At 42.5% G+C, this 27,534-nt stretch overlaps 1 protein-coding gene across 1 annotated transcript in view; it reads left to right on the top strand.

Annotated features, from left to right (window-relative positions):
* The window catches only part of LOC126106275 (uncharacterized), a 201,897-nt gene that overhangs the window by 169,215 nt on the left and 5,148 nt on the right, over nt 1-27,534 (top strand). The window contains exon 5 of the mRNA XM_049912498.1: nt 19,238-19,324. Coding sequence (XP_049768455.1) covers nt 19,238-19,324 — 87 coding nt within the window. The remainder of the gene's footprint in view (nt 1-19,237; nt 19,325-27,534) is intronic.

Raw genomic sequence — 27,534 nt, 5'->3', positions numbered from 1 at the left:
TCTTCAAAAGTCATAATATATATATATATCAGTTCATGACATCCAGTTTTACAAATTTACTCTCTCTGATGGACACACGTCCAGATCATCCACTCTCAAAACTCCGCCATCTCTCCCCTTATATCCGCCACTGCTGACAGCTCACCTCCAACAGCACAATGCTACGCGGTGATAACAGCAAACTGCCCAACACTACAATAGCGAATATTACAACAATGCTAACCAGCCACAGACTGACACAGCACAGTCACTGATTTTCATATAGAGCGCTACATGGCGTTACCAACATAAAAACCTAAACAGCCTACTTACATGTGCACAGGACCTAAGTAAACCTGTGCGCACTGTTCTGACTGTGAGCCGTGCTGCGCAGCAGCAGCTTCACCCACCTCTTTCCATTTCGTAGACGGTCCCTGCCTCCACAGCGTTTCCTGCCCATATCTCGTGCGTGAGCAGGCAAAATAGCTTCAATGGTCTCGTGTCTGTATATTGGGTTCAATATCACTTTACTACACGAGTAATTATTTGGAGCTATTAAGTAACATTTTACACTGTAAAGAAAAAAATCGTCTGCATGGGACGGAAATCGGCAGATGTGATGTACATCTACAGTCGAGGAAATTGTAGCGGCGCCACCGCATAAGGTAGTTTTACAGAGGTGTTCAAATTATTAGATTAAAAGAGTAGTTTTGATACTCTTAAGTTTTCTGGTGTAAAAATAAGAGAGAAAAGTGTAATAATTCATTTGTTTTAATGGTTTCATTGATGCCACGAAATTTCGCTTCCAAGCAACTCACAGATCACTGAATTTTTCACAGTTGGTAACATTTGTCATTTTCCCTCGAAATCGTGTTGGTGTTAGTTGTCTGTGTACATACTTTGAAACTGTGTTTACAGTAATGTTTTATGTTTCTGTGGTGTACTTCGTCTTCTTATTTGTTCTATCAACTTCTTGCTACATTAACAAGACATTATATACTGTACCTTGCGAACTTGCATGTTTTAAGCTCTAGGAATAAATCGTGGAGTTTTCAAAGAAAGTGAGGTTATGGGGACGACAAAAGATCTTTCACCTCAGAGAGTTTCAGCTCTGGTACCCCTTCTTGCTGAAATCGTTATACACACCGAGGGATTGCTGACAGAATTACAATATCACAGAAAACTATCAGCAGAACCAAACTTTCAGTGCAGAAAGGTGGTGTATACGAGCCAAACAGGAAAGGAAAATGTTGACGTAAAATAAAAATCAGTCCAAGATCAATACTTGCAAACATGGCAACAGTGAACTGTAAACTTACTTCTACGCCCATGAGTCGTCAGCTGAAAGGTTTGGGTGTTGAAGTTTCACATGTGGCAGTGAGGATGACGCGCTTTGACTGTCGTTTAAGGCATGTCGGCCGAGGAAAAAACAGAACACCAAAAGATTGGAGTGGGCTAAACAATTTCAGCAGTGCCCAAGTGAGAACTGGGCTAAGGTATGTGCAATGATGTGGTAAATTAGGTGGGTCTGATATCTAAAGTTAGGAGTTTTGACTTGAAATTGTGATGTTTTATTGATACTGAAAAAATGCACATTCGAATTCTGGGACTGTTGAGGTCTCCTATGCTACTATTCCCAACTTTCCTAATCTGCAATTTTGTACACATGCTTCAGGTATACTTCAGTGATGAATCTGTATTCACTGTGATGGAAGAAAGCAGCCAGTATGTTCCTCCCAGACCTGGAGAACAGTCCAAAGCTGAGAGTGTGCAGCAATGTGAGAGGCATCCAACTTCTGTTATAGTCTGGAGTGTGATGTTGGTGATAGTTCCCGGCAGATTACACATTGTTGACAATGAGACAAGAACAATAAAAGGAAATCCTTGAAAAGGAACTTTTCCCCCAAATAAAGGAGTGATTTCCTAATAATGACGCCATTTTTATGCATGATGGAGCATCTTGCCACAAATCCATTAGTGTTTCCAAGTACTTGGAAGAAAAGCAACTCAAAGTGTTGCCCTGCCAAGGGAATAGCCCTGATATGAACCCAACTGAAAATTTTTGGGGCTATTGTGAAACGGAGTGTTGCCCTGGCAAGGGAATAGCCCTGATATGAACCCAACTGAAAATTTTTGGGGCTATTGTGAAACGGAGGATAACGAAATTTGCAATAACCACCAAACAGATCTCATGGAGAAACTAGAGTAAATCTGGTACCATGACAATGATATTAGAAATGTCATGTGAAAATTTAATAAAAACTGTGCCAGACATGATAAAAATGATGATTAAGAACAAAGGCATGCATACAAAGTATTGAATGTACGAACAGAATATGTGGATGTAAATGTGTAATAAATGTTAAGTTTTGGAATACATTTCTTTAGTCTCATAATTTGAACACGTCTGTAGTGTGAATTTGCGGCAGTGGATTCAAGCTGTACAGTAATTCAGGCGCGGGCTTGTCTATAGTAACTTTGTGCAACGTGAAGTAGCAAAGTTTGTCAGGACGATGTGAGCGCAAGAGTTGCTCAGCGTGACTGAGAGTTGGTTGGTTGGTTGGTTTGGGGAAGGAGACCAGACAGCGTGGTCATCAGTCTCATCAGATTAGGGAAGGATGGGGAAGGAAGTCGGCCGTGCCCTTTCAGAGGAACCATCCCGGCATTTGCCTGGAGTGATTTAGGGAAATCACGGAAAACCTAAATCAGGATGGCCGGACGCGGGATTGAACCGTCGTCCTTCCGAATGCGAGTCCAGTGTCTAACTGACTGAGAGTAACTCTTGCTACAAACCGCCATCGATACCAGCGCAATGACGCTAATCTAATGTGTGTCAGTACGTGACTCGAAATTCGTGACTCGAATTCATGACTCGAAACGTACTCACGCTGGCGAGTATAAAGAGGGGGTAGTCACGTGATACCAGTGCGTCTAGTGCCACAGCTCTCACGGACAGCAGTGCTGTGCTACATGGGCGTGGCCGAGGCTCGTGCCGAGGGAAGAAAAAAACCTCTGCAACAATGGGATGTGTAGTAAGACCAGTAGTGCCTCACTAGCTGCGATAGTTCATGCAAGGTTGGATTTGTTAGTGCGGGTATTGAAACACCCCCATTTAATTCCTTTACTAGATTTTGTGTAATTTATTGAAGCCGCCAAACAGTTAATTGTTTTGATTATATGACCGTGCCCTTAATGGATGAAAGGCTATCGGTTTTTCTGCTGTGGTTTTGGGGGCATTTCAACCGAGTGCGGCTGTCCTGAGACTGAATAGTGGAATGATTGAAGGTTTGTCTATTATTAAGGACCATAAAGGTTGCAATGTACAAACTGATATATATTCCTAATAACACATAAATTCTGAGGCAGTTGCTACCTTTGCCTTACACGTCTAATTACAGTTATATCTTTTTATTGGTTGCTGATTTTCAGTGCTTCGTCACACGCAATGCTGATGGTTAACATTCACAACAATCCTCACTGCAATCCACGGTTGTTGCTGGCCGACGCGGTTGACGCGAAACACGTAATTCGGCACTTGTCACTTTCTGTTTCATATCATTCGCTAATCAGTATTAGTGAGGGCCAATCCCACGATGATTAGGGGGATTTGCTCACTCGTCATACTCCGGTGAATTTTACCGTTAACAACTTACTCGACGACCATTCTTGCGTGTCTCTCCAGCACCACTTCTCACTCGACACTCTCTAGTACCACTCCGCACTAAACACTCGTCTCACTGCCTCCTGCAGCGCTTGACAATCGAGTCCTGTCTACTATCGACCTGGGCGTCGGATACTAGCATCTATGGTCATCTTGACTTTGAAAGGTTTGTACGAGCCATTAACTACATATTTGTTACTGGTTAATCTTTTATGACTTGCTACAACAGAGCCAAAATATAGACTAGTTGAATACCAGCTACCCCTTTGCTATGCCGTCCTTTCAGCGGGGTTCCTGCCGTCCATACCACTATCACTCTAATACATAACTCATTTGGTGGACACACACTAAATTAAAGGAAGAAATTCACAACTTATTCATTTCAGTCTTTAACACAAGCAAAATTGAAAATGAGAACAATATAAACCATTTATATCTTGACTTTTGCAATTATTTTAGAATTCCTCATACCTCTACAAACTCAATAATGTTAAATGCTCCATTATACCACTAAATACATATTGCATAACCATTTGCATCACTGTAACTAATGTGGTCACCCAATGAAAAATTTTAAATTACTAATCGTTTTCTTTCATTTTGCCAAACATTTATACTGCCATATGTGAATTGTTATCACTAATGCTCAGATGAGAGGTACAATTTTCCTGTTGTGTTGACATTAATTCAGATCTGCTATATGGATATTTATTATTCATTACACAGTGCCAGAGTTCTGCTTCTAAAGCTTGACATAAGCATAACCATAATTGGCTCTGATAGCTAATTGGATACACGAATTACTCATTACTCATGAGTTATACTTTCTGTTTTATCAGCATACCTCAGATCAACATGTATACCTACAAACAACTTGCAAACAGATATTAATCATGTGCTAAATGACATACTTCAAACATCTCATACTCCATACTCTTCATTACACAACTCCCTCAACTTAACAGCAACTTCAACTGCAAATAAATATACATCTTCAAACTACATCAGCCCTCCATATTCGCTGCAATAACTACATAAAAATACTACTCCAGGCTCCTTGCCCTCTCCGTTCATCATATTTCACATAATTTATTCGAACAACTATCTCCTCATGTATTTGTTTCTTTATATGTTCGTCTACTTACAAGCTGATACATTACTTCAATTATCTTACAATTGCTTGACCTTTTTATGCCTCATAAAACAACTCTGTAAGATTACACAAACTCTTGTTTGACCAATTAGTTTCCCACCACATTTTATAAACATTGGCTTTCTGAACTGGTTCTCATTCCATTACTTCTGGCACTACTAATTTTGTAGTGTACTGACACTAAACTGATTTTTAACTTATTGATTCTTTGACATCTCACACTCTACATCAACAGTAACTACTTATCCTTATTTTAAGTCAACTATAAATTTGCTACGTGGCTCCTGACTGAATTACTTGGATGACCACTACCTATTCTACCTATTATTCACTAACTTTCTTAATCTAAGGACAGAGAAAGATGGTAGAGGAGTGAAACTTGAAATAAGAAATAAAGTCTCACCCAGCTGGGAGTGTACCAGTCGCCACTTGGTATACCAGAAAAAGAGTTGCTGGCTCCCTACACCTCTCTTATTTCTTCAATTCGCACCTCATGATCCCTTCGTCTATCTTCTCCCCTCTCATAATTCCTGTCATTATCATCATCATCTCTCCTATAATTGTGGTGAAACTGTCGACCATTGCCATGGTTCCTATCTCCATTACCCCCACCTCTACCTCAGTAATTTGGTGGGCCATTAAACTGACTCTGATGGTAATTATTTACACCTTGGTCCTGATTATACTTCTGGTTGTTTTCCTGTGAACGAATGGTTTCTAATTGCTCCAATACTTCCATTAAAGTATCTTTATCTTTAATCAGGCTTCCAGATAAGTTTTCTTGCATCCTATGACTTATCCTCCTTTTAATTGCTGATATCATTATGTCGTCATTCAATGGCTGCTCCAATGTTTCATTCAACTCCCATAGATGCACAGCAAATTCTCTCAAGGTACCTATCCACATATTAAGGGACTTGCGATGCAGTAATTCTTGGTGACTTTTGGACCAGTATTTCTTTAAAAATTCTTCCTCAAGTTGACTGTAGCTGGTAACTTCTTCTTTCTTCCTAACTCCCCAGGTCTTCCATTCTGTCTATTGCGAACTGAATTTTATCTGAATCTCGTAAGTGTGCTGGGAAAACTCCTCGTAACCACTTAGTAAATATCATTGGATGTAATGCCCCTTTGGGTTTATATTTTTGCCCGATGTTGGTCTGGGTATACCTATTATCAGCATTTACTAATGTAACGAACTTGCCCTCCCCTACTGTTAAGGTGGCACTATTTATCTTCCTATCAATCCCTTTGGTTTTAGTTTCTAGCTGTTGGACTCCCTCCTGCAGCTGTTTGATCTCATTTGTGACTATATGTTCCACAGCGTCCGGCAATTTCACTTGCCTATTTCCTAATTTACCAATATTAACATGGCACTGCTGCTGTGTTTGTACCACGTCCTTAATCTGTTGGTTCTGGTGTGCTTCCATTTCTTGCATTCTCCCTTCCAATTCAGTTTTGACGTCCTTGACATCACCCTCAATTTTCCGATTATCTCTACTTTCATGTCGTTCATCTCTTCTCGGAATCGATCTACCTTTGCCTGTAGTTTGTCATCTCTCTCCTGAAGAGTTATTCTCATCTGTTCCTGGAATTTCTGCAGTCCTTTCCTTAAGTTTTCTTGGGACATCTCTGCTATACTTTTCTTGATTTCTTTGTTTTCTTTCTTGATTTCGTCATTTCCTTTCTTGATTTCTTGGAACATCTTGAATATTGTTAACTGCGATTCTCCATCCACTAGACTCAATTCTTTTCCAATAGGTTTTACTGGTGTCTCAGGGTAACACCGGTTGAATGACCCAATGGGCTGTCCATTGACATTCCACTATTACCAATTCCTGACTCATCCTTGTCCTCTTGAACTATATCCATTTTTCTAACTACCTCCTCCACAACCTTTTCTTTCAATTCAGGATCCATTCTAACTATTCACTATGCGCAGACAAGAAAAGAAATATAAAAAAATAACCTCTAGTAACCCAAACACTCACTAATTAGCTAATAATTAAATAATCCTCCACTGTATTAGGTTAACCCAGACTGGCAAAATAGACCTCTCCATTGAACAGCATAAATCACAGAAGCCTACCCAGATCAAACATCAATGACTGCATTTATCAACAAAATCTCAAAGTAACATACACACAACTTAAAAGACACATAAACATGTAGTTTACAATAAATAATGCAAATGAGACATTATCCTGTGCTGCACAGCATGAAAACAGATGCATATTAGCATACTAGGCTTCAGAGCAAATTCGCAAACAAATTGTTAAAACATATTGTTTTTATGATTTCTGCAATTGACAAATTTAATTTGAAGTTCTTTCCGCGCTCTGAATATAGTACGATATGGTTTACTATAGCGCCAGCAATTCGTCTTCACTCACCTCTCGACGCTCGTCGAAGTCGCGATGTTCTGACGTTTGAAGTCGCGCTGCTAGTCGTGTTGGTGCTGGCTCCTCCGGCGCGGTAGCTGTCTGGCGAAGCGTCGTTGTAGCTGGTGTAGTGCCATGTGCACTGTTTACGTCCGCGGCGAATCACGCTGACGCAGTCTCGTAGTTCGGTGGTTGGCGACGGGATGGAGCTGCTGTTGCGTATTTCGCTGATCGGCGGGTAGGTGGCGCAGACGTCGTATACTTCAAGGGTTCGCCACTAGATGTCGAACTCCGCGTCGTCGTTGTTTCTACTTCGACCACTTGGCTCCACTGTACTCACTGGTCAGTGTGGTACATTTCTGCTGTCCAAATCCTTGCTGTCGCGGCGTGTGGAACTTCTTCACTGCTTCAGATGCTTTGGTTAGCCGCTCAGAGAGTCTAGGTGACGTCATCCAACAATTACGCCAGTCAACACTCGCAAATGCGGTAACAGTTTATGGGTCCACATCAAATTGAGCGATTTACACTGTTCAAAAAACAATTTCAGATACAAAATCACTTGAAAACATGTTCCTGATACTTTCGTAACTGAATTTTGGCTGGTTCACTCGCGATTATGCACAAACGCGCTTTTCCTTAGAGTATGATTTTTACAGTACTTCATGCAGGTTTTCGTGTCCATACTTCAATCCATTGTTCATTAACACTGCTTTTATCACTTGAACTTGTAAAAAGTAATTGGTAATGTTCATCAGTCACTTTTGCACTGTATTGTCTAAATGATGTGCTTCGTTCCCGCGATTTCTAATTTCACCATAAATGTCATATTACACTGTTTCTAGTTGGAATACTGTAACTTTAGTCACGGTAACGACAATACCGGAATGCTCTTGCACTAAAATTGTCCGATAACTGCAAATGTCATTCTACTGAAACCAAGAATGGTGCTTAATAAATCATTGTTCGGATCCGAAGATTGCAACTGTCCTTTTCACGGGAGCCAAGATGAAACACCCCCGTTTAATTCCTTTACTAGATTTTGTGTAATTTATCGAAGCCGCCAAACAGTTAATTGTTTTGATTATATGACAGTGTGCTTAATGGATGAAAGGCTATCGGTTTTTCTGCTGTGGTTTCGGGGGCATTTCAAGCGAGTGCGGCTGTCCTGAGACTGAGTAGTGGAATGATTGAAGGTTTGTCTACTATTAAGGCCCATAAAGGTTGCGATGTACAAACTGATATATATTCCTACTAACACATAAATTCTGAGGCAGTTGCTACCTTCACCTTACACGTCTAATTACAGTTATATCTTTTTATTGGTTGCTGATTTTCAGTGCTTCGTCACACGCAATGCTGATGGTTAACATTCACAACAATCCTCACTGCAATCCACGGTTGGTGCTGGCCGTCGAGGTTGACGCGAAACACGTAATCCGGCACTTGTCACTTTCAGTTTCATATCACTCGCTAATCGGTATTAGTGAGGGTCAACCCCACGACGATTAGGGGGACGAGCTCACTCGCCATACTCCGGTGAATTTTACCGTTTACAACTCACTCGACCACCATTCTTGCCTGTCTCTCCAACACCACTTCTCACTACTCACTCTAGTACTACTCCGCACTCAACACTCGTCTCACTGCCTCCTGCAGCGCTTGACAATCGACTCCTGTCTACTATCGACCTGGGCGTCTGATACTAGCATCTATGGTCATGGAGTCACGGATCCCTTACAGTATCATGCATCAGTACCGTGGCAGGCGATGGCGATGTATCCCGGTCTGCTGCAGCCGCTGCATTCCTGAACAGTCGAGACCGTTATATATTAGTGAGAGATCGGTCATAGATCACGTGACTGTGTATGGGGTGGGTATAGCTTGTCTGCATGTAGTGTACGGTACGGCTTCCCTGCATGGTGCCGGTTTTTCGGCAGGTGTATTCCAACTGGGTATCCAATAATGGTGGCTGATAAACACGGGGCTCACCTGTATCGTTGTGTTTGCGTGTAGATGTTAGGTCCTTACAAATATGTTTTTTGGTCTGTTATGTTTCCATGTATGGCTGTGGTCGTAGTTCCCCAGATTCAGAATGAACGGGTTCTGCGAATGTCTGGAGTTTCTGTATAGCCTTGTGGTGAGTTTGTGGATTACCTCCGTGAGAGTCTCAAGTCGGTATCCCCGGTGAAGATCCGCGATACGTGTGCATCGTGGAGCGCTGCATATGATTTTGAGTACTTTGTTTTGTACGATCTGCAGACGGCGCAGCCGTGTGGACGCAGCGTATCCCCGGACAGGGGATGCGTACGTCATCAGTGGTCGGATAAGTGTCACGTACATGCACATCGACACCCTTCTGTTCAGTGTGCTACGCCTGTCGAGTATAGGTTAGAGATGTCTGAGCCTCGCGCTTGCTCTGTTGGTCATGTGTCGTATGTCGTATGTGGTCCCCCCAGAGTAATTTCCGGTCCAGCCAGACACCGAGGTATTTGGCTTTCTCAGGGAAACGTATTGGGCGTGCACGTAGTGCTATCGGTCTGCAGTCTCGATGTTTTCGCAGTTGCTTCGCACTTGTCGACGTTTACTCCTACGCGCCATTTCTCTAACCGAGGCTCAGCCACCCTGAGTGCGGTCTGTAATCGTGGCGTAGTGTTTGGCGCTGCGGAGCGTCGCCTCGCCGCGGCCTCCGGAAGGCGGAGCGACTCACGTCTGTTGCTTGTGAAATTAACGTGAGAAGATTAGGGTCGCCACGACTGTAACCATACAACTTATCTAAGGTTTGCTCGAGTCGGAAAATAAATTAATTTGATCACACACCAAAAACTCACAAAAATGCATACGTTGTGATGTCGCTAATAGGGGATACGATGTAATTAATAGTATTCCCCGTGCACTGTTCACGACAATCAAACATTTAAGATAAAATAGAAAATGCATGAACACTGTGCATAAGATCAGCTCCCAGCAACACACCTGAAAATAAGACTTAATCTAAAGCATTTGTTGTAAAATACAAGGGGAAACTAATCACTGGACCTGTGCGTAAGGAAACCCGTTGGATGTGCTAACGGGAAAGCTACGAGGTGAGTGGCTTAGGTGCAGAAACGTAGCCTCGGAACACAAGAGAAAATTGTAGATAAAATCATTTATTCCAAAAATAAGGATGTGAGGCATGTGCACAATTCCTGATAACATTAATTACTAAAACATTAAGAAAAGCATCGATACCTACACCGTCATAATCTACACCTAAAATCAATGGTGTGAATCATTCGTACAACTGCTGTTGCCTGATAACTGATCGCAATAACTCGTGAACGGTACACGTTTCGCAGTACACCCGCGTGCCCACGTGGTTTGTGGAGACGCAATTTCTAGGTATCGTGGCCAAGTTGCAACAATATCACATCACACAATCATGAACAGTTAACGTTCTTTAAAACGAACATGAGACCGTACAGTTAGAGATGACGGTAGCCCAACAAACTCTAATGTTCAACCACGTGGTCGGCTCCCCACGGACGAAAGATACATAAAGCAAGGAAAATTTACGAGAAGGCAAAGCTATTACTATGTAGAAAAATGAAAGCTTATGCAGGCACAGCTGAGGGCAAACAGACATTCATACAGAAGCGAGTGCTCACTTCTAATCGACACCTTTGTGTGACGCTCTTCCGGTGGATCCAAGTCTGCTATAGAAATTTACTAAAAGAAAAATCTGCCAAAGTTTTGAATTCCTTGCTGCGACAAGGCAACGCAATCTTTCAGAGCTGAAAAGCGAGACCAAAAGCTAACAGCTCTCCTCTCGCCATGTAACAACGCGCCACGCGGTCAGTCTAACTCACCCTTCTTCGACTGGAGCACAGCTGTGGACGCTTCCCGTACCGGCGGCAGACTGCCTCCCGCTTCTTCTCCAGCCTCTTCCTCGCTCTGCGTGGCCCGGAAAACCCAAAAATGCCATTTCCACCACCAACCTAACGCAGGTGTATTTCTCACCAGTAGCGCAAACTTCTTTGCCTACTTGACCACTACGAGAGTTGGCTATTCTGTACAACTGCTGCTGAATCTGTATGACTATCGCAGACTTTCTGCAGCAGACTACGCGACCGTCTAACAACGTGACACACAACCACATTCATTCAATCACACCACTATGATAATTATGAGAAAAGAGAAACAAGGAAGGAAAGAGACATACTAGTGAAAATGGGCTACCGGACTATTGAAAGGTGGCTACAGGACCTTTTCATCACCCCAAACGTCCCGGAGAAGACTGTGCCGCGAATTTTCTCGCCATGCTAGGAGATTCGCCAACAGTCTTCGAAACAAACATACTCTAATGAGCAACAATTGCAACAGGCAAACAGCAGCACAAAATTGATTAATCTCTTATATCCGAATGAGTTTTATCTGACATTAGTAAATAATTGTGACCTCATGTGGTCCGCAAGGCAAACAGAACAAAATAAATTAAGCGTGATATTGTACACTAACATCATGTCATCTGACCGACTACGACAACAAACGTGAGATATTATTTTAAAATTGCTTTAACCAATTATCAGAGTTAACTTAGAGACATAGATGAACAGGTACACAAAATATATACATATATAAACAAATACAATGATGCAAAATCATTACCAAGAGCCAAAGGAGTGTCAGCTGGTGCTGACGTTTATAAAAACTTCTACGTGAAAGTGCAAAACTCAATGTGCATAACAAATACAGTGACACAAAATCATTAATGAAACCAATGAACCAATGGAATGACAGCTGGTAAATAACCAACTATGGAAAATAAGACATGAGTACAAAAAACACATCTAGAAACCAGCACCTCCCACCTAACTGTCATAGTAGTTGCAGTGGATCCAAATGCAGTTTGGAATTCCTGTGTGATGGTCCGAATATATGTCTGCCTACTGCGCATTACGACCCTCTTCAACTGCCGGAGGTCTCCCTCAGTCAACAGACGAGCTCAAGCTGTACGCTTTTATGCTGCACGTGTCCCTCCGCGTTTACATTTCACTTCACACCGGAAATAGTGGGCCTAGGGATGTTTAGGAGTGTGGAAATCTGACGTACAGACGTATGACACCCAGTCACCTGGCCACGCTCGAAGTCCGAGAGTTCCCCACAGCGGCCCATTCTGATCTGTCACGATGTCTAATGACTACTGAGGTCGCAGATATGGAGTGCCTGACAGTTGGTGGCAGCACAGTACACATAATATGAAAAACGTATGTTCTGGGGGGTGTCCGGATACTTTTGATCACATAGGGCGTCACTGGCAGTGGCATACCAACCTGACGTTGGCACACCGCACAGCCGGGCGACCAGTCGTCACGGCCTGGGGTGGCTCCCAGCCGCGGCTTCCTCACAGCAGAGCCGTACGTCGACGGCGTTCCACGCCCCGTTTTGTTGTCCTCCATGGAAAGCCATCCTGGGCTTACATTTCAGCTCGACAGTGCTCGCACGCACACAGCGAGTGTGTCTACCGCTTGTCTTCGTGCTTGCCTAAACATACCTTCGCCGGATCTCTCACCAATTGAGGACGTTTGGAGCGTTATGGGCCCTCCAAACAGCTAGAGACTTTGACGATCTAATGGAGAGAGACTGGCGCGATATTCCCCAGGAGGACATCCCATAACTCTGCCTATCAACACCAGCGCGGAAAAAATCATTGCATAACGGCCAGAGATGGACTAGCACGTTAGTGACATGCTGAATATCTCAAGTTCTATCTGTCGAATAAATGATGCAATGTTTCTGAAATTGTAATCCGTGTGTTTGCGAGTACTTGTACCTCATCTCATTACATCTATCGATTTACATTCCATTCGGATGATTCTTTCGTTGCTCGTCCTTTTTTTTAAAGTTTTTTTTTTTTAGAGTTACGTTCCTATGAATGCCATGTTGTTCTCAGTGATCCATTTGCAGTGTTGGTGGGAAGGAAGGGACTGGACTGATAAATGCGGCGTCTTGCTGTTGTCTTTTACAGCACATTCTGAAGCCACGAAACAGCGTCGTAGTCACTCAGTGGAAAGATACTGCAATGATCTCACCATTAATTTTGTTCTTGGTAGGCCGCAGAAACCTCTTCCATTCAGGAATCACTGCCACTTATAGAGTGGGCTGCGCTGAGTGGAGCCAGTCGTCACACATCTACTGTAAGTCCACCAACGAGGGCGTGAATGAGACTGATCGTGTTCAAGTGCATAACAGCAATCTGGTGCATCCACTGCTTAACTTATGTTGAGATAGCCCAAGTTCTGTAACACCTAGGTGACCTACTTCCGTTATAGACGGAGAAATGTTCATCCAGTGGGGCTCTCCATATGGTGGCGGAGCCAACGCTGCGGCGATACACCTGACGCTCTTCGTGCTGTAAACAGAGTACCAGCCAATGACAGTGGCAATAATAAAGTCGACGTTGTGGAGTACATACATGCATCGAGTTGCACTTGGGGCAGGCTCCAGCTGTTCTACATTTTCACATAAAAGCTCACTTAACAACCGCGAGTAATCGCTCATTTCATAGACTAAAAACAACTCCAAAACATATACATGAGTTCCGTGAAGTTATTTTGTCTATTCACATAAGAGGACTGGACAGGAAATACTTGGGAGGTAAATCTGCTGCAAAATTAAACGTGATGGTGCGGATAATTCCTTTTCCGCAAGAATGCTGCCGTACGAAATGACTAAGAATCGGTTCCCCTTTAGGAGTGTAGAAGACTATGCAGATAATTATGCAGAATCTCTCAATGTGTGTCTCTTAATGTCTGTATTTCATCCAGTGTTAACGCACTTTGTGGAAAATAAACAGCCCCGGGTGTTTCTGCGCACTGCGTCATCACAGACACCTGTAGGCGGTCGGTATAACTTTCTGAAACGTCATGGAATTGCTTCTTGTGACGCAGATCTGTACCAACAGATTGGAAAATTGCGAAGGTCGCACCAGTGTTTTAGAAGGGTAGTAGAAGTAATCCACCGAACTACAGACCTATATCATTGAGGTCGGTTTGCAGTAGGGTTTTGGAGCATATACTGTATTCAAACATTATGAATCACCTCGAAGGGAACGATCTATTGATACGTAATCAGCATGGTTTCAGAAAACATCGTTCTTGTGCAACGCAGCTAGCTCTTTATTCGCACGAAGTAATGGCAGCTATTTCTGGATTTCCGGAAAGCTTTTGACACCCTTCCTCACAAGCGACTTCTAATCAAGCGGCGGGCCTATGGGGTGTCGTCTCAGTTGTGCGACTGGATTCGTGATTTCCTGCCAGGAAGATCATCGAGTACAACTGAAGTGATATCGGGTGTTCCCCAGGGAAGCGTCCTGTGACCTCTGCTGTTCCTGATCTATATAAATGACCTGGGTGGCAATCTGAGCAGTTCTCTTAGGTTGTTCGCAGATGATGCTGTAATTTACCGTCTAGTAAGGTCATCCGAAGACCAGTATCAGTTGCAAAGCGATTTAGATAAGATTGCTGTATGGTGTGGCAGGTGGCAGTTGACGCTAAATAACGAAAAGTGTGAGGTGATCGACATGATTTCCAAAAGAAATCCGTTGGAATTGGATTACTCGATAAATAGTACAATTCTCAAGGCTGTCAATTCAACTAATTACCTGGGTGTAAAAATTACGAACAACTCCAGTTGGAAAGACCACATAGATAATATTGTGGAGAAGGCGAGCGAAAGGTTGCGTTTCATTGCCAGGACACTTAGAAGATGCAACAAGTCCACTAAAGAGACAGCTTACACTACACTCGTTCGTCCTCTGTTAGAATAGTGCTGCGCGGTGTGGGATCCTTACCAGGTGGGATTGACGGAGGACATCGAAAGGGTGCAAAAAAGGGCAGCTCGTTTTGTATTATCACGTAATAGGGGAGAGAGACTTCAAGAAGAATATAATAATTCCCATCCCAAAGAAAGCAGGTGTTGACAGATGTGAAAATTACCGAACAATCAGTTTAATAAGCCACAGCTGCAAAATACTAACACGTATTCTTTACAGACGAATGGAAAAACTAGTAGAAGCCGACCTCGGGGAAGATCAGTTTGGATTCCGTAGAAATACTGGAACAAGTGAGGCAATACTGACCTTACGACTTATCTTAGAAGAAAGATTAAGGAAAGGCACACCTACGTTTGTAGCATTTGTAGACTTAGAGAAAGCTTTTGACAATGTTGACTGGAATACTCTCTTTCAAATTCTAAAGGTGGCAGGGTTGGTTGGTTGGTTGGTTGTTTTGCGGAAGGAGACCAGACAGCGAGGTCATCGGTCTCATCGGATTAAGGAAGGACGGGGGGAGGAAGACGGCCGTGCCCTTTGAAAGGAACCATCCCGGGATTTGCCTGGAGCGATTTAGGGAAATCACGGAAAACCTAAATCGGGATGGCCGGACGCGGGATTGAACCGTCGTCCTCCCGAATGCGAGTCCAGTGTCTAACCACTGCGAAAGGTGGCAGGGGTAAAATACAGGGAGCGAAAGGCTATTTACAATTTGTACAGAAACCAGATGGGAGTTATAAGAGTCGAGGGACATGAAAGGGAAGCAGTTGTTGGGAAGGGAGTAAGACAGGGTTGTAGCCTCTCCCCGATGTTATTCAATTTGTATATTGAGCAAGCAGTAAAGGAAACAAAAGAAAAATTCGGAGTAGGTATTAAAATCCATGGAGAAGAAATAAAAACTTTGAGATTCGCCGATGACATTGTAATTCTGTCAGAGACAGCAAAGGACTTGGAAGAGCAGTTGAATGGAATGGATAGTGTCTTGAAAGGAGCATATAACATGAACATCAACAAAAGCAAAAAGAGGATAATGGAATGTAGTCGAATTAAGTCGGGTGATGCTGAGGGAATTAGATTAGGAAATGAGACACTTAAAGTAGTAAAGCAGTTTTGCTATTTGGGGAGCAAAATAACTGATGATGGTCGAAGTAGAGAGGATATAAAATGTAGACTGGCAATGGCAAGGAAAGCGTTTCTGAAGAAGAGAAATTTGTTAACATCGAGTATAGATTTAAGTGTCAGGAAGTCATTTCTGAAAGTATTTGTATGGAGTGTAGCCATGTATGGAAGTGAAACATGGACGGTAAACAGTTTGGACAAGAAGAGAATAGAAGCTTTCGAAATGTGGTGCTACAGAAGAATGCTGAAGATTAGATGGGTAGATCACACAACTAATGAGGAAGTATTGAATAGGATTGGGGAGAGGAGAAGTTTGTGGCACAACTTGACCAGAAGAAGGGATCGGCTGGTAGGACATGTTCTGAGGCATCAAGGGATCACTAATTTAGTATTGGAGGGCAGCGTGGAGGGTAAAAATCGTAGGGGGAGACCAAGAGATGAATACACTAAGCAGATTCAGAAGGATGTAGGTTGCAGTAGGTACTGGGAGATGAAGAAGCTTTCACAGGATAGAGTAGCATGGAGAGCTGCATCAAACCAGTCTCAGGACTGAAGACCACAACAACAACAACAACAACAGGGGAGAGAGCGTGGCGGATATGATACACGAGTTGGGATGGAAGTCATTAAAGCAAAGACGTTTTTCGTCGCGGCGAGATCCATTTACGAAATTTCAGTCACCAACTTTCTCTTCCGAATGCGAAAATATTTTGTTGAGCCCAACCTACATAGGTAGGAATGATCATCAAAATAAAATAAGAGAAATCAGACCTCGAACAGAAAGGTTTAGGTGTTCATTGTTCCCGTGCGCTGTTCAGGAGTGGAGTGGTGGAACCCTCTGCCAAGCACTTAAATGTGAATTGCAGAGTAATCATGTAGATGTAGATGTAGATGTAGTGGGATAGAGAGAGCGGGAACCACCTGCTGGCTCTTCCGTTTGCACACCTATCAAAGAGGGCAGTGCATGACCCCAATCTCGCGACATAACTTCCTTCGAGTTTCTACCAGGCACGTTCTAATCTCCACCCTGTTGTGAGCGTGGGGTTGATCTGAGACTCTGTTATTCTGAGCAACGGATTAGTCTGAGATGTACCCTTTATCTTGTGGCTCCCACAAGATGCAGTTTCCACCCCCACACTACTACAGAAGTCAGACAGACGCTCCTAACGTTCTAAAGAGAAATGCCTGAAAAACTTTCAGCAATAAATATTTTCTGGAGTCGTCCGCTGTAAGGAAATGACACAAAAGTTCACAAAATTTCTTACGTAACTAGTGGGATACTTGGGTACTGGAATAGTGCTAGTTAGTGTAAGAAAAACATGAAACGAACGAAAATTATTATTTATTTTGAAAAATTCTGAGAAATCACAATGGCACTTTTAGTAATGAATTGAGTAAGTTATATCCTGGTTCTTTTCGGAATGTGAAGTTACCTCTCAAGGATAGGATTCGCTAATGAAATTTCTATACAAAGTTTAATATTGTTATTGACTTGGCAGAATGGCTGAGAGGTGCGCGTACTCAACTTGAATAATTATCCTTTAGAATGTTGCTAGGTACGGTCGAGGCTGTCGTGTGTGAAATGCAGTGAAGTGTACTGTTGTGGAGGAAATATGGGGCTCGCAATAGCTGTAGCGCACAATACCGTAAGCTGCTATGACTGCTGTCTGCGCCGCTCGATGCTGACAAATAAGATAACTCTCGTTCTATCTGGATTGACCTTCGCCAATCAAACTCTCCCTACGCCTTGATGAAGTCAAGGATTCCTATTCGCCCCTAATCTAACTATTGGCATGGTACGCCGGTCAGATAACCAGTCCACCGCGATGCCACTCAAAAATTCGCTCGCAGGCGTTTAACTATAACTGTCCGTTCACACCGCACAATAAGTGTGTTGGCCAACACAGTGAACAATGCTTAATCGCAAGGACTCAATATAGAGAGTCGCACTTCGATTCGCTCTCGACAGAGGTTCTCTCCCAGTGAAGTACTGAGGAGAGACTTGTTCTTCGCTCCAAGACCGACAACGGAACGGCGCCTCTCCACGCCAGACATGAAGGGGTATATCGTTTGGTCTCTTCCATTACTCCTTCAGCTCAAGGTGCCAGAAATATCGTCTGCCAATCAGCATTGCTCTTCTAAAACGGGAGAATGACGTTTCGTTCAAGGCGACCAATCCGGAAACCTGTAGTATCGGCGTTTGGCGTTTGCTGTCTCCCTGTGAAAACCTCTCAAATTGTGTGCTATGTGTAAAGAATGTGTAGGCTGGCCGCTCCCACACAATGTAGCGGAATTTGCTTCTAAGCCGAACACGGGGTCGTTCCTCCTTTCCCTTGGGCGAACGCTGTCCGCTCCACGGGCGGCCGCCGACCGACGTAGGTGGGTTGTGGGACCGGGCTCCTGGCGTGCGGTTGCCTCTCTCGAACTAGAAGCTCCTGTGACCGTCGTGTCTGGAATGTATGTGTGTACGCCAGCCTAGAGTATTTCAACCACAGTGCGCACTTGCGATTTATTAGTTATTTGCATATCGTTTACATGAATTCATACAACATTGACTTTATCTTATCGAGTTTGGGTTCGAATGAAGCGTCTTGACGTGCGGAATATGATTGTGAGGGCGGAATATGTAAGCAATGAAGGTCAGGAGACCACGACGCCTTACACTGTTACACACCTGTGTCACTATTTATCCCTTAATACGTCTGACTGCACTTAGATGTGGTACATACATTTAATATTTGTCGTTACCCCACTTCATTTAATAGTAAAGATTGATTTAATACCATTAAAACACTATTTTTAATAATACGCGATTTTTCCGTGCCCTGCAACGTTGAGGCTGTATTACTCCTGGAGAGAAAATCAATAGGACCCTTTTTGAAGGAAGTTTTTTACAAGGAAATATTTTCGTTAGAAGCCGCTGTTTTCGAGATACTTTTAAACGCCGTCGCCAACGTCACTGCTCGCACCTCCTTGGTCAGGACTGTCCCTCCCACCACTGTACAAAAATTTGCGATTACACGATTTTTCCCCTATTCGAGCTGGACTGTATGTAAGCAGTTCGGACTCTGTAAACTGTACTTACATCGAGAAAGACTTTTAAAAAATGCAACACTATTTACACAGTGTATATTTTTCAGTTTGCCGTGTCCTTGGTCTGTGCAAATATGGCGGAAGATTGGCTGGATCTTATCACTGAAAAGGCCATGGAAGAAGGTCATGTGGAGGTAAATATGACTGTTTTAGAGTAACTCTTCTTATATGAGACAATTGTGTCACAATGATGTGTATGGAGCTACAGTATTATGGTGAGCCGGCCGGTGTGGCCGATCGGTTCTAGGCGCTTCAGTCTGGAACCGCGTGACCACTACGGTCGCAGGTTCGAATCCTCCCTCGGGCATGGATGTGTGTGATGTCCTTAGGTTAGTTAGGTTTAAGTTGTTCTAAGTTCTAGGGGACTGATGACCTTAGAAGTTAAGTCCCATAGTGCTCAGAGCCATTTGAACCATTTGATATTCAGATACTCTGAGAGTGAATTAATGCGAGTCAGCCATGTACCCGGCAACACCATGTGGGCTGCATTGCACTGGCAGATACGCATAAATCGTCCAGAGTTTGTGGTAGGAAAATTATCGCGTCGGTCAGTGGCGTGTGAATCTGGGATGACTATTGTTTGACGGGGGAAAGCAGAACGAGTAGATAACCAAACATTTTGTTTTTGAGATGTGTTTTATACTGCTAGTGTGATTTATTTTGTGTATTTAATCTGTGTGATTTGCATCAGACAGTAGCGAATTAGTTTCATATACTGTAGGTCAAGCATGATTTTTTCTATTACAGCACGAAAGTCAATAAATTCATTATGTTGTTAATGAATGAGGTTAAGAGAGTGTGGGAGAGAATGAAGTAGCGAAAGGTTACTTACCAATCCAGAAAGTGTACAGCAGCAATAGACAGAAACATTACGAGACCACAGAATAGTAAAACGCACATGTTATGTCATGCCCACTGGTTGGAAATATAAATACTGATCTACATATAACCCAAATAAGTGGACAGTTTGTAGAGAGTGTTCCATGTAGTTTGTGTATACCCACTAATGTAACGAATATGGCATTAGAAGCAGGACAGCAAAGCATTTTCAGCTTATGAAAACTGTAACCTCCGATTACACGGCCAACTGTTACAGTTAAGTAACATATTATGCATAGGACGATGTCTACGTTAGTACGAGTATTATGTTGGCCGTTGAACGCAGTATTGTGCAGCCCCTTTGTGTTCTTTAGACGACAGACACATGTGCCCTTATCTTAAAAATTTTTGATAGTCTGTTAGAATTACGCAGCAATTATATAGACTTTTGTAGTATGCACATCCTGAACATTTGTCTGCCATGCATGGAATCGTATTGGTGCATTTATATCCGCCTCCATACCGTACATTTCTAGCATGTTTCTATTTGGTTCAAATGGCTCTGAGCACTATGGGACTCAACTGCTGTGGTCATCAGTCCCCTAGAACTTAGAACTACTTAAACCTAACTAACCTAAGGACATCACACACACCCATGCCCGAGGCAGGATTCGAACCTGCGACCGTAGCAGCAGCGCGGCTCCGGACTGGAGCGCCTAGAACCGCACGACCACCGCGGCCGGCTGTTTCTATTTGATTGATATTACACTCTGTCGGCAAAATTTCTCGACGTTACGTTGCAGAGCGAAAATAACAATGTAGACATCGATCTAGGAACAATGAATTAATTAACTGTAACTATTTGTTGTCTAAAAGTAGGTTATAATCTTGTCGTTTCTATAAACTGAAAATGCTATAATTATTACATTTATGTAACACTATATTTGTACTCTTTTGACTGCCATATTCGCTACATTAGCAATATGTACTATGGGGCGTGTCACAACCGTGCATTCTCTACACGCTGTTCACTTCTTTCTGCTGTATGTGAGCTAGCACTATGTCTATCTTTATATACTTCTTGTACATCACTGTATGCACTTAGGATACTTATGCCTATATGTGTGCTTCTTTTCATTATTTTTATGTAACATTTCCAACTGCTATTGACATATTTATCAGGTTGTGGTCGGAACCTTTGATACTGCATTTTTCGCTGTTATTCAGCATGAATCATTGACATGTATTTAAGTGTAGCCAGTAACTGAATATGCTGTCAGGTACCACGACGACGACAGTCAAAAACAATTTCCTCTCATATGATTTGTACCATTTTCTATGTTGACAGTCCACTACTTGTGTAGCGACCGGCCACGATTACGCTTGAAGTGTGTAAAAGTGCGCGGTATTTTAGCGTCATAAATTGAAACGTAGTGCTCGGCTTTTTACATTCAAATATTTTCATATATCCGCAGTATTGCACTGTTGTCTTTATTACCTATGCCATCCATTGGGTCTTAACTATATCTACAGTTTTCATATTTTTGTGTATAAACCATTATAAGGTACACTACAACTAGTATTTTCTAAACTTCTGCGTATTTTTCATTGTGTAAAAATATTGAATATTTAATGAACTGCCACCTAGTTTCAACTTACATTGAGTCAAAAGTCGGCATACACAATATTGGTCACTCTACTAATTGCTGTCAGCTGGATAGGTTTATCCGATACTGTCAACAGCGCATTAGATGGATCGTTATATTGTCTCATTATATCACTTTGATGTACTGTATCTGTTATACTGCATATTGAAATGGGGTACAGTGTATTTAACATGTATATACTGTAACCATAATTTTATAGGTGTGTATTATTCAAAAAATCTTAATGTACATAATTTTTCACCAATGACTGTGGATTATTTCCATAAATTTTGTTCGACTCTATCTTACAGTTCGAAATTGTGAACACAACTGTGACAAAGCGTCTTGCTTCACTAATCAGTGTAGACACTGCTTTGTATTATGTGGTATGTGGTCTTACAACTGTTATGAGAAATCATTAATTTCGAATATTCTTCATATTATGTAGCAGTCTGTATACTTCCATATCTGAAGATGGCCATTTAACTGGTCAAAACTAGTAGTCCATGTATTCTCATCCTTGCGACCTTGGGAAATAAAAAGTTTTCTTGGAGAAGACTACAACACTTAACATGGAAATATTTTAGTGTTTACAAAAGGGAACAGATTTCAGTACCTTAACTTCGTCTTTAAATGGTATGCAACTGAAGGCCAACAAAACAAAACGTTTCTCCTCACTCATAATGATAATTCAAAAGTTGACACCGAAACATTTGAACATACGAATTCATTAAAATATCTTGGTGCCTTCTTCGGTACATCAAAGAAACTAAAAAATGAAATAAAAAATTGTTAACAGAAATCCAAGAAAACACGGTCACTACGTCGCGATGCCATACAGTGGTCCACATGGGCGCAGTGAAATTGGCTGTCCAGTGAAAAGCTGAAGTCTCAGAATGCCTTGGCGTGTGGCACTGGAATTACGACAAAATACCTAGCACGTAAGAATGGCCTACTTTCAGTGGTCTTCCACGTGACACTTGAACGAGGCGTCCGGTGACCTCTAGCCGAGTGTGTAGAACAGTCTCAAGGCACAGCGGCTAACGATTCCCGCAATACTGTTAATCAGCCAGAGCATAATTTCTCTTGAAATCCCGTTTGTACACTCAGCACATCGCACCAACTGAAACTTAGGAACCCAAAGAATTGCTGGCTTGATGGCCGAATGGACTACACACCCCCGCATATTTTCAGCATTGTTGCCTCCACCGTCACATCCCACCCCAGGCCTCAAGGAGCAGAAATCGGTAAAACAAAAAAGTCTAAAGCCTTCAGTGAAACTAGCATATTAGCTACAGCATCCGCCACCTGACTTTGAAGATCCTATAATACTATAGCAGATGTTGTTGTTGTTGTGGTCTTCAGTCCTGAGACTGGTTTGATGCAGCTCTCCATGCTACTCTATCCTGTGTAAGCTTCTTCATCTCCCAGTACCTACCGCAACCTACAGCCTTCTGAATCTGTTTACCGTATTCGTCTCTTGGTCTCCCTCTACGATTTTTACCCTCCACGCTGCCCTCCAATACTAAATTGGTGATCCTTTGATGCATCAACACATGTCCTACCAACCGACCCCTTCTTCTAGTCAAGTTGTGCCACAAACTTCTCTTCTCCCCAATCCTATTCAATACCTCCTCATTAGTTATATGATCTACCCATCTAATCTTCAGCATTCTTCTGTAGCACCACATTTCGAAAGCTTCTATTCTCTTCTTGTCCAAACTACTTATCGTTCATGTTTCACTTCCATATATGGCTACGCTCCATACAAACACTTTCAGAAACGACTTCCTGACACTTAAATCTATACTCGATGTTAACAAATTTATCTTCTTCAGAAACCCTTTCCTTGCCATTGCCAGTCTACATTTTATATCCTCTCTACTTCGACCATCATGTTATTTTGCTCCCCAAATAGCAAAACTCATTTATTACTTTAAGTCTCTCATTTCTTATTCTAATTCTCTCAGCATCACCTGATTTAATTTGACTAAATTCCATTATCCTCGTTTTGCTTTTGTTGATGTTCATCTTATACCCTCCTTTCATGACACTGTCCATTCCGTTCAACTGCTCTCTTAAGTCCCTTGCTGTCTCTGACAGAAATACAATGTCATCGGCGAACCACAAAGTTTTTATTTCTTCTCAATGGATTTTAATACCTACTCCGAATTTTTCTTTTGTTTCCTTTACTGCTTGCTCAATATACAGATTGAATAACATCGGAGATAGGCTACAACCCTGTCTCACTTCCTTCCCAACCACTGCTTCCCTTTCATGCTCCTCGAGCCTTATAACTACCATCTGGTTTCTGTACAAATAGTAAATAGCCTTTCGCTCCCTGTATTTTACCCCTGCCACCTTCAGAATTTGAAAGAGAGTATTCTAGTCAACATTGTCAAAAGATTTCTCTAAGTCTACAAATGCTAGAAACGTAGGTTGGTCTTTCCTTAATCTAGCTTCTAAGATAAGTCTTAGGGTCAGTATTGCCTCACGTGTTCCAATATTTCTACGGAATCCAAACTGATCTTCCCCGAGGTCGGCGTCTACCAGTTTTTCCATTCGTCTGTAAAGAATTCGCGTTAGTATTTTGCATCCGTCACTTATTAAACTGATTGTTCGGTAATTTTCACATCTGTCAGCACCTGCTTTCTTTGGGATTGGAATTGTTATATTCTTCTTGAAGTCTGAGGGTATTTCGCCTGTCTCATACATCTTGCTCTCCAGATGGTAGAGTTTTCTCAGGACTGGCTCTCACAAGGCTGTCAGTAGTAGTAATGGAATGTTGTCTACTTCCGGGGCCTTGTTTCGACTCAGGTCTTTCAGTGCTCTGTCAAACTCTTCTCGCAGTATCGTATCTCCCATTTCATCTTCATCTACATCCTCTTCCATTTTCATAATATTGTCCTCAAGTACATTGCCCTTGTATAGACCCTCTATATACTCCTTCCACCTTTGTGCTTTCCCCTCTTTGCTTAGAACTGGGTTTCCATCTGAGCTCTTGATATTCATACAAGTGGTTCTCTTTTCTCCAAAGGTCTCTTTAATTTTCCTGTAGGCAGTATCTACCTTACCCCTAGCGAGATAAGCCTCTACATCCTTACATTTGTCCTGCTTAGCCATTTTGCACTTCCTGTCGATCTCATTTTTGAGACGTTTGTATTCTTTTTTGCCTGTTTCATTTACTGCATTTTTAAATTTTCTCCTTTCATCAATTAAATTCAATATTTCTTCTCTTACCCAAGGATTTCTACTAGCCCTCGCCTTTTTACCTACTAGATCCTCTGCTGCCTTCACTACTTCATCTCTCAAAGCTACCCTTTCTTCTTCTATCGTATTTCTTTCCCCCAATCCTGTCAATTGTTCCCTCATGCTCTCCCTGAAACTATGTCAACCTCTGGTTTAGTCAGTTTATCCAGGTCCCATCTCCTTAAATTCCAACCTTTTGCAGTTTCTTCAGTTTTACTCTACAGTTCATAACCAATAGATTGTGGTCAGAGTCCACATCTGCCCCTGGAAATGTCTTACAATTTAAAACCTGATTCTTAAATCTCTGTCTTGCCATTATGTAATCTATCTGAAACCTGTCAGTATCTCCAGGCTTCTTCCATGTATACAACCTTCTTTTATGATTCTTGAACCAAGTGTTAGCTATGATTAAGTTGTGCTCTGTGCAAAATTCTATCAGGCGGTTTCCTCTTTCATTTCTTAGCCCCAATCCATATTCACCTACTACGTTTCCTTCTGTCCCTTTTCCTACTACCGAATTCCATTCACCCATGACTATTAAATTTTCGTCTCCCTTCACTACCTGAATGTGTAGAACAGTCTCAAGGCACAGCGACTAACGATTCCCGCAATACTGTTAATCAGCCAGAGCATAATTTCTCTTGAAATCCCGTTTGTACACTCAGCACATCGCACCAACTGAAACTTAGGAACCCAAAAAATTGCTGGCTTGATGGCCGAATGGACTACACACCCCCGCATATTTTCAGCATTGTTGCCTCCACCGTCACATCCCACATACATTTCTTCAATTTCTTCGTCATCTTCAGAGCTAGTGGGGATATAAACTTGTACTACTGTAGTAGGCGTGGGTTTCGTGTCTATCTTGGCCCCAATAATGCGTTCACTATAAGCAGTAATAACTCCTTGGCTACCAATGGGTGAGCTGTGTAGGCAGACGTATGTGAACCAAGTGCACTGTTGCCACGTAAACCACATTAGCGATAGATGTGTGTTCGGTAGCAATGCTGAATGCTGAAACGCAGCAGAAATGCAAATTTGGTTCTCCACCATCTAACGGAAAGATGTCGCTGCTAATATTCGTGGATCGAGGGCGTTACGCTTAAAAGGGAGACAGGGTTTTTATATTCCGAGGGCAGGCGTCAGTTGAAGCCTGTCCACTATGTTGGTGAGTGTTGGAAGTACGTTTCTCTGTTGAAGCTGTGTGTCAAACATATTCCCTTAGCGTTAATGAATTGATAGTCAGTCCTGAGCATGTACTTTGAAGCAGTATACTTTCGTGGATTAATACTCATCAACAGACGGTTCAAATGTTAATGTCTTAGCACCAGTTCCCACTTGTTCACCATGTTGTACATCCCAGCGAAACAGCCGAACGTTGTGTCTCTGTTTCAAGTGAGAGTCAGGGGCGGCACTTTATCGAGACTGACTCATATGGCGGAGGCAGGCCGAAAGAAAGGGAGAGATTGACAGAGGTGTAGCGAGAGGGATATTCCTGTGTACGATAAATCCCTTCTGTTTCCACAGATGACGTGTTGCTGATCTCATTTCTACTAACACTGCAGTGTCCTCGAGGTGCCTAGTTGCTTCCGCCGCCTTGAATGGAATGGATGAGTTCTGAATAATATTCATCAGCATGCAGACTTCTATAGTTGTTGTCCTCTGCGCAGAAAACAGTACCTAGGCTATGAATACGTTATCTTGAAGCTGTAATAAACTGTTAGCGAGGAATCGGTATTGTATAAATAATTAAATCTTGAATTCTTTGTTTACACGGTTGGCCACTCGCTTTTTATTAGCATAATACGAGAAACTGACCAGTTATAGTCCACTTTACGAATCAAAAATTATCTCCAGTCTTCACAGTTCCATAGAAAATAAACCAAATAAATAAATACGTATTTCCGTAATTATTATCAAACTGTTCACAATTACATGTACAAATAGTGAGAGATTGCTAATTGAGTTCCTAAGTGATGCCGACTGCGGCAGACAACGTGCCTGCCCTCCACGACTGCCGAGCCAGCTCTGGTCTTACAGCCGAACCACTTCGCCCGCCGTCCAAGTCAGGCGCGATCCGAAGATCGCCTTCTCAACTGCTTTAAATTTCTTCCAGCTGAATATTACGGCTGTAAATGCCGAAATATTACAAGGCTACATTTCTTCGGCTTAAAGGCGGTGCATCTAAGAAGCGACATATTGTTTGACTGCATATGGAAGTTGCATGACTTCATGAAGTTCTGATGACATAATTTTGCAAAGTACACACGAAAGTAGAATTTGGCCTACTAGTGCAACGGTCAACCCCTCATATGACAGAAAGAGGCATTGATAACTTGATATACAAACAAATCTGTGACGAAAACAGCATCGAGAAACATGTATGTAAGAAGATACTCAGTATTCGTGGTAGTTATTGCTGGTACACGTGTGTCTGTCGAGTGGACAGTCCGTGGTTACGCAGCTGGCTCACAGTGTCCAGCGGAGGCAATGTTTCGGCCATCGGACACGTCGCCGTCGTGAACGGCACTGACGAACTGACCCACTGGAGGCACACCCTCTCTCCTCGCAACGGTCGCGCGCGTCGTGGGAATCAGTTCATCAGTGCTGCTGACGATGGCTATGTATCT

Source organism: Schistocerca cancellata, chromosome 10 (assembly GCF_023864275.1).
Source record: "Schistocerca cancellata isolate TAMUIC-IGC-003103 chromosome 10, iqSchCanc2.1, whole genome shotgun sequence".
Lineage (NCBI taxonomy): Eukaryota > Metazoa > Arthropoda > Insecta > Orthoptera > Acrididae > Schistocerca > Schistocerca cancellata.
Note: the sequence above shows the minus strand (reverse complement) of the source record. Positions and strands in the feature narration are given on the sequence as shown.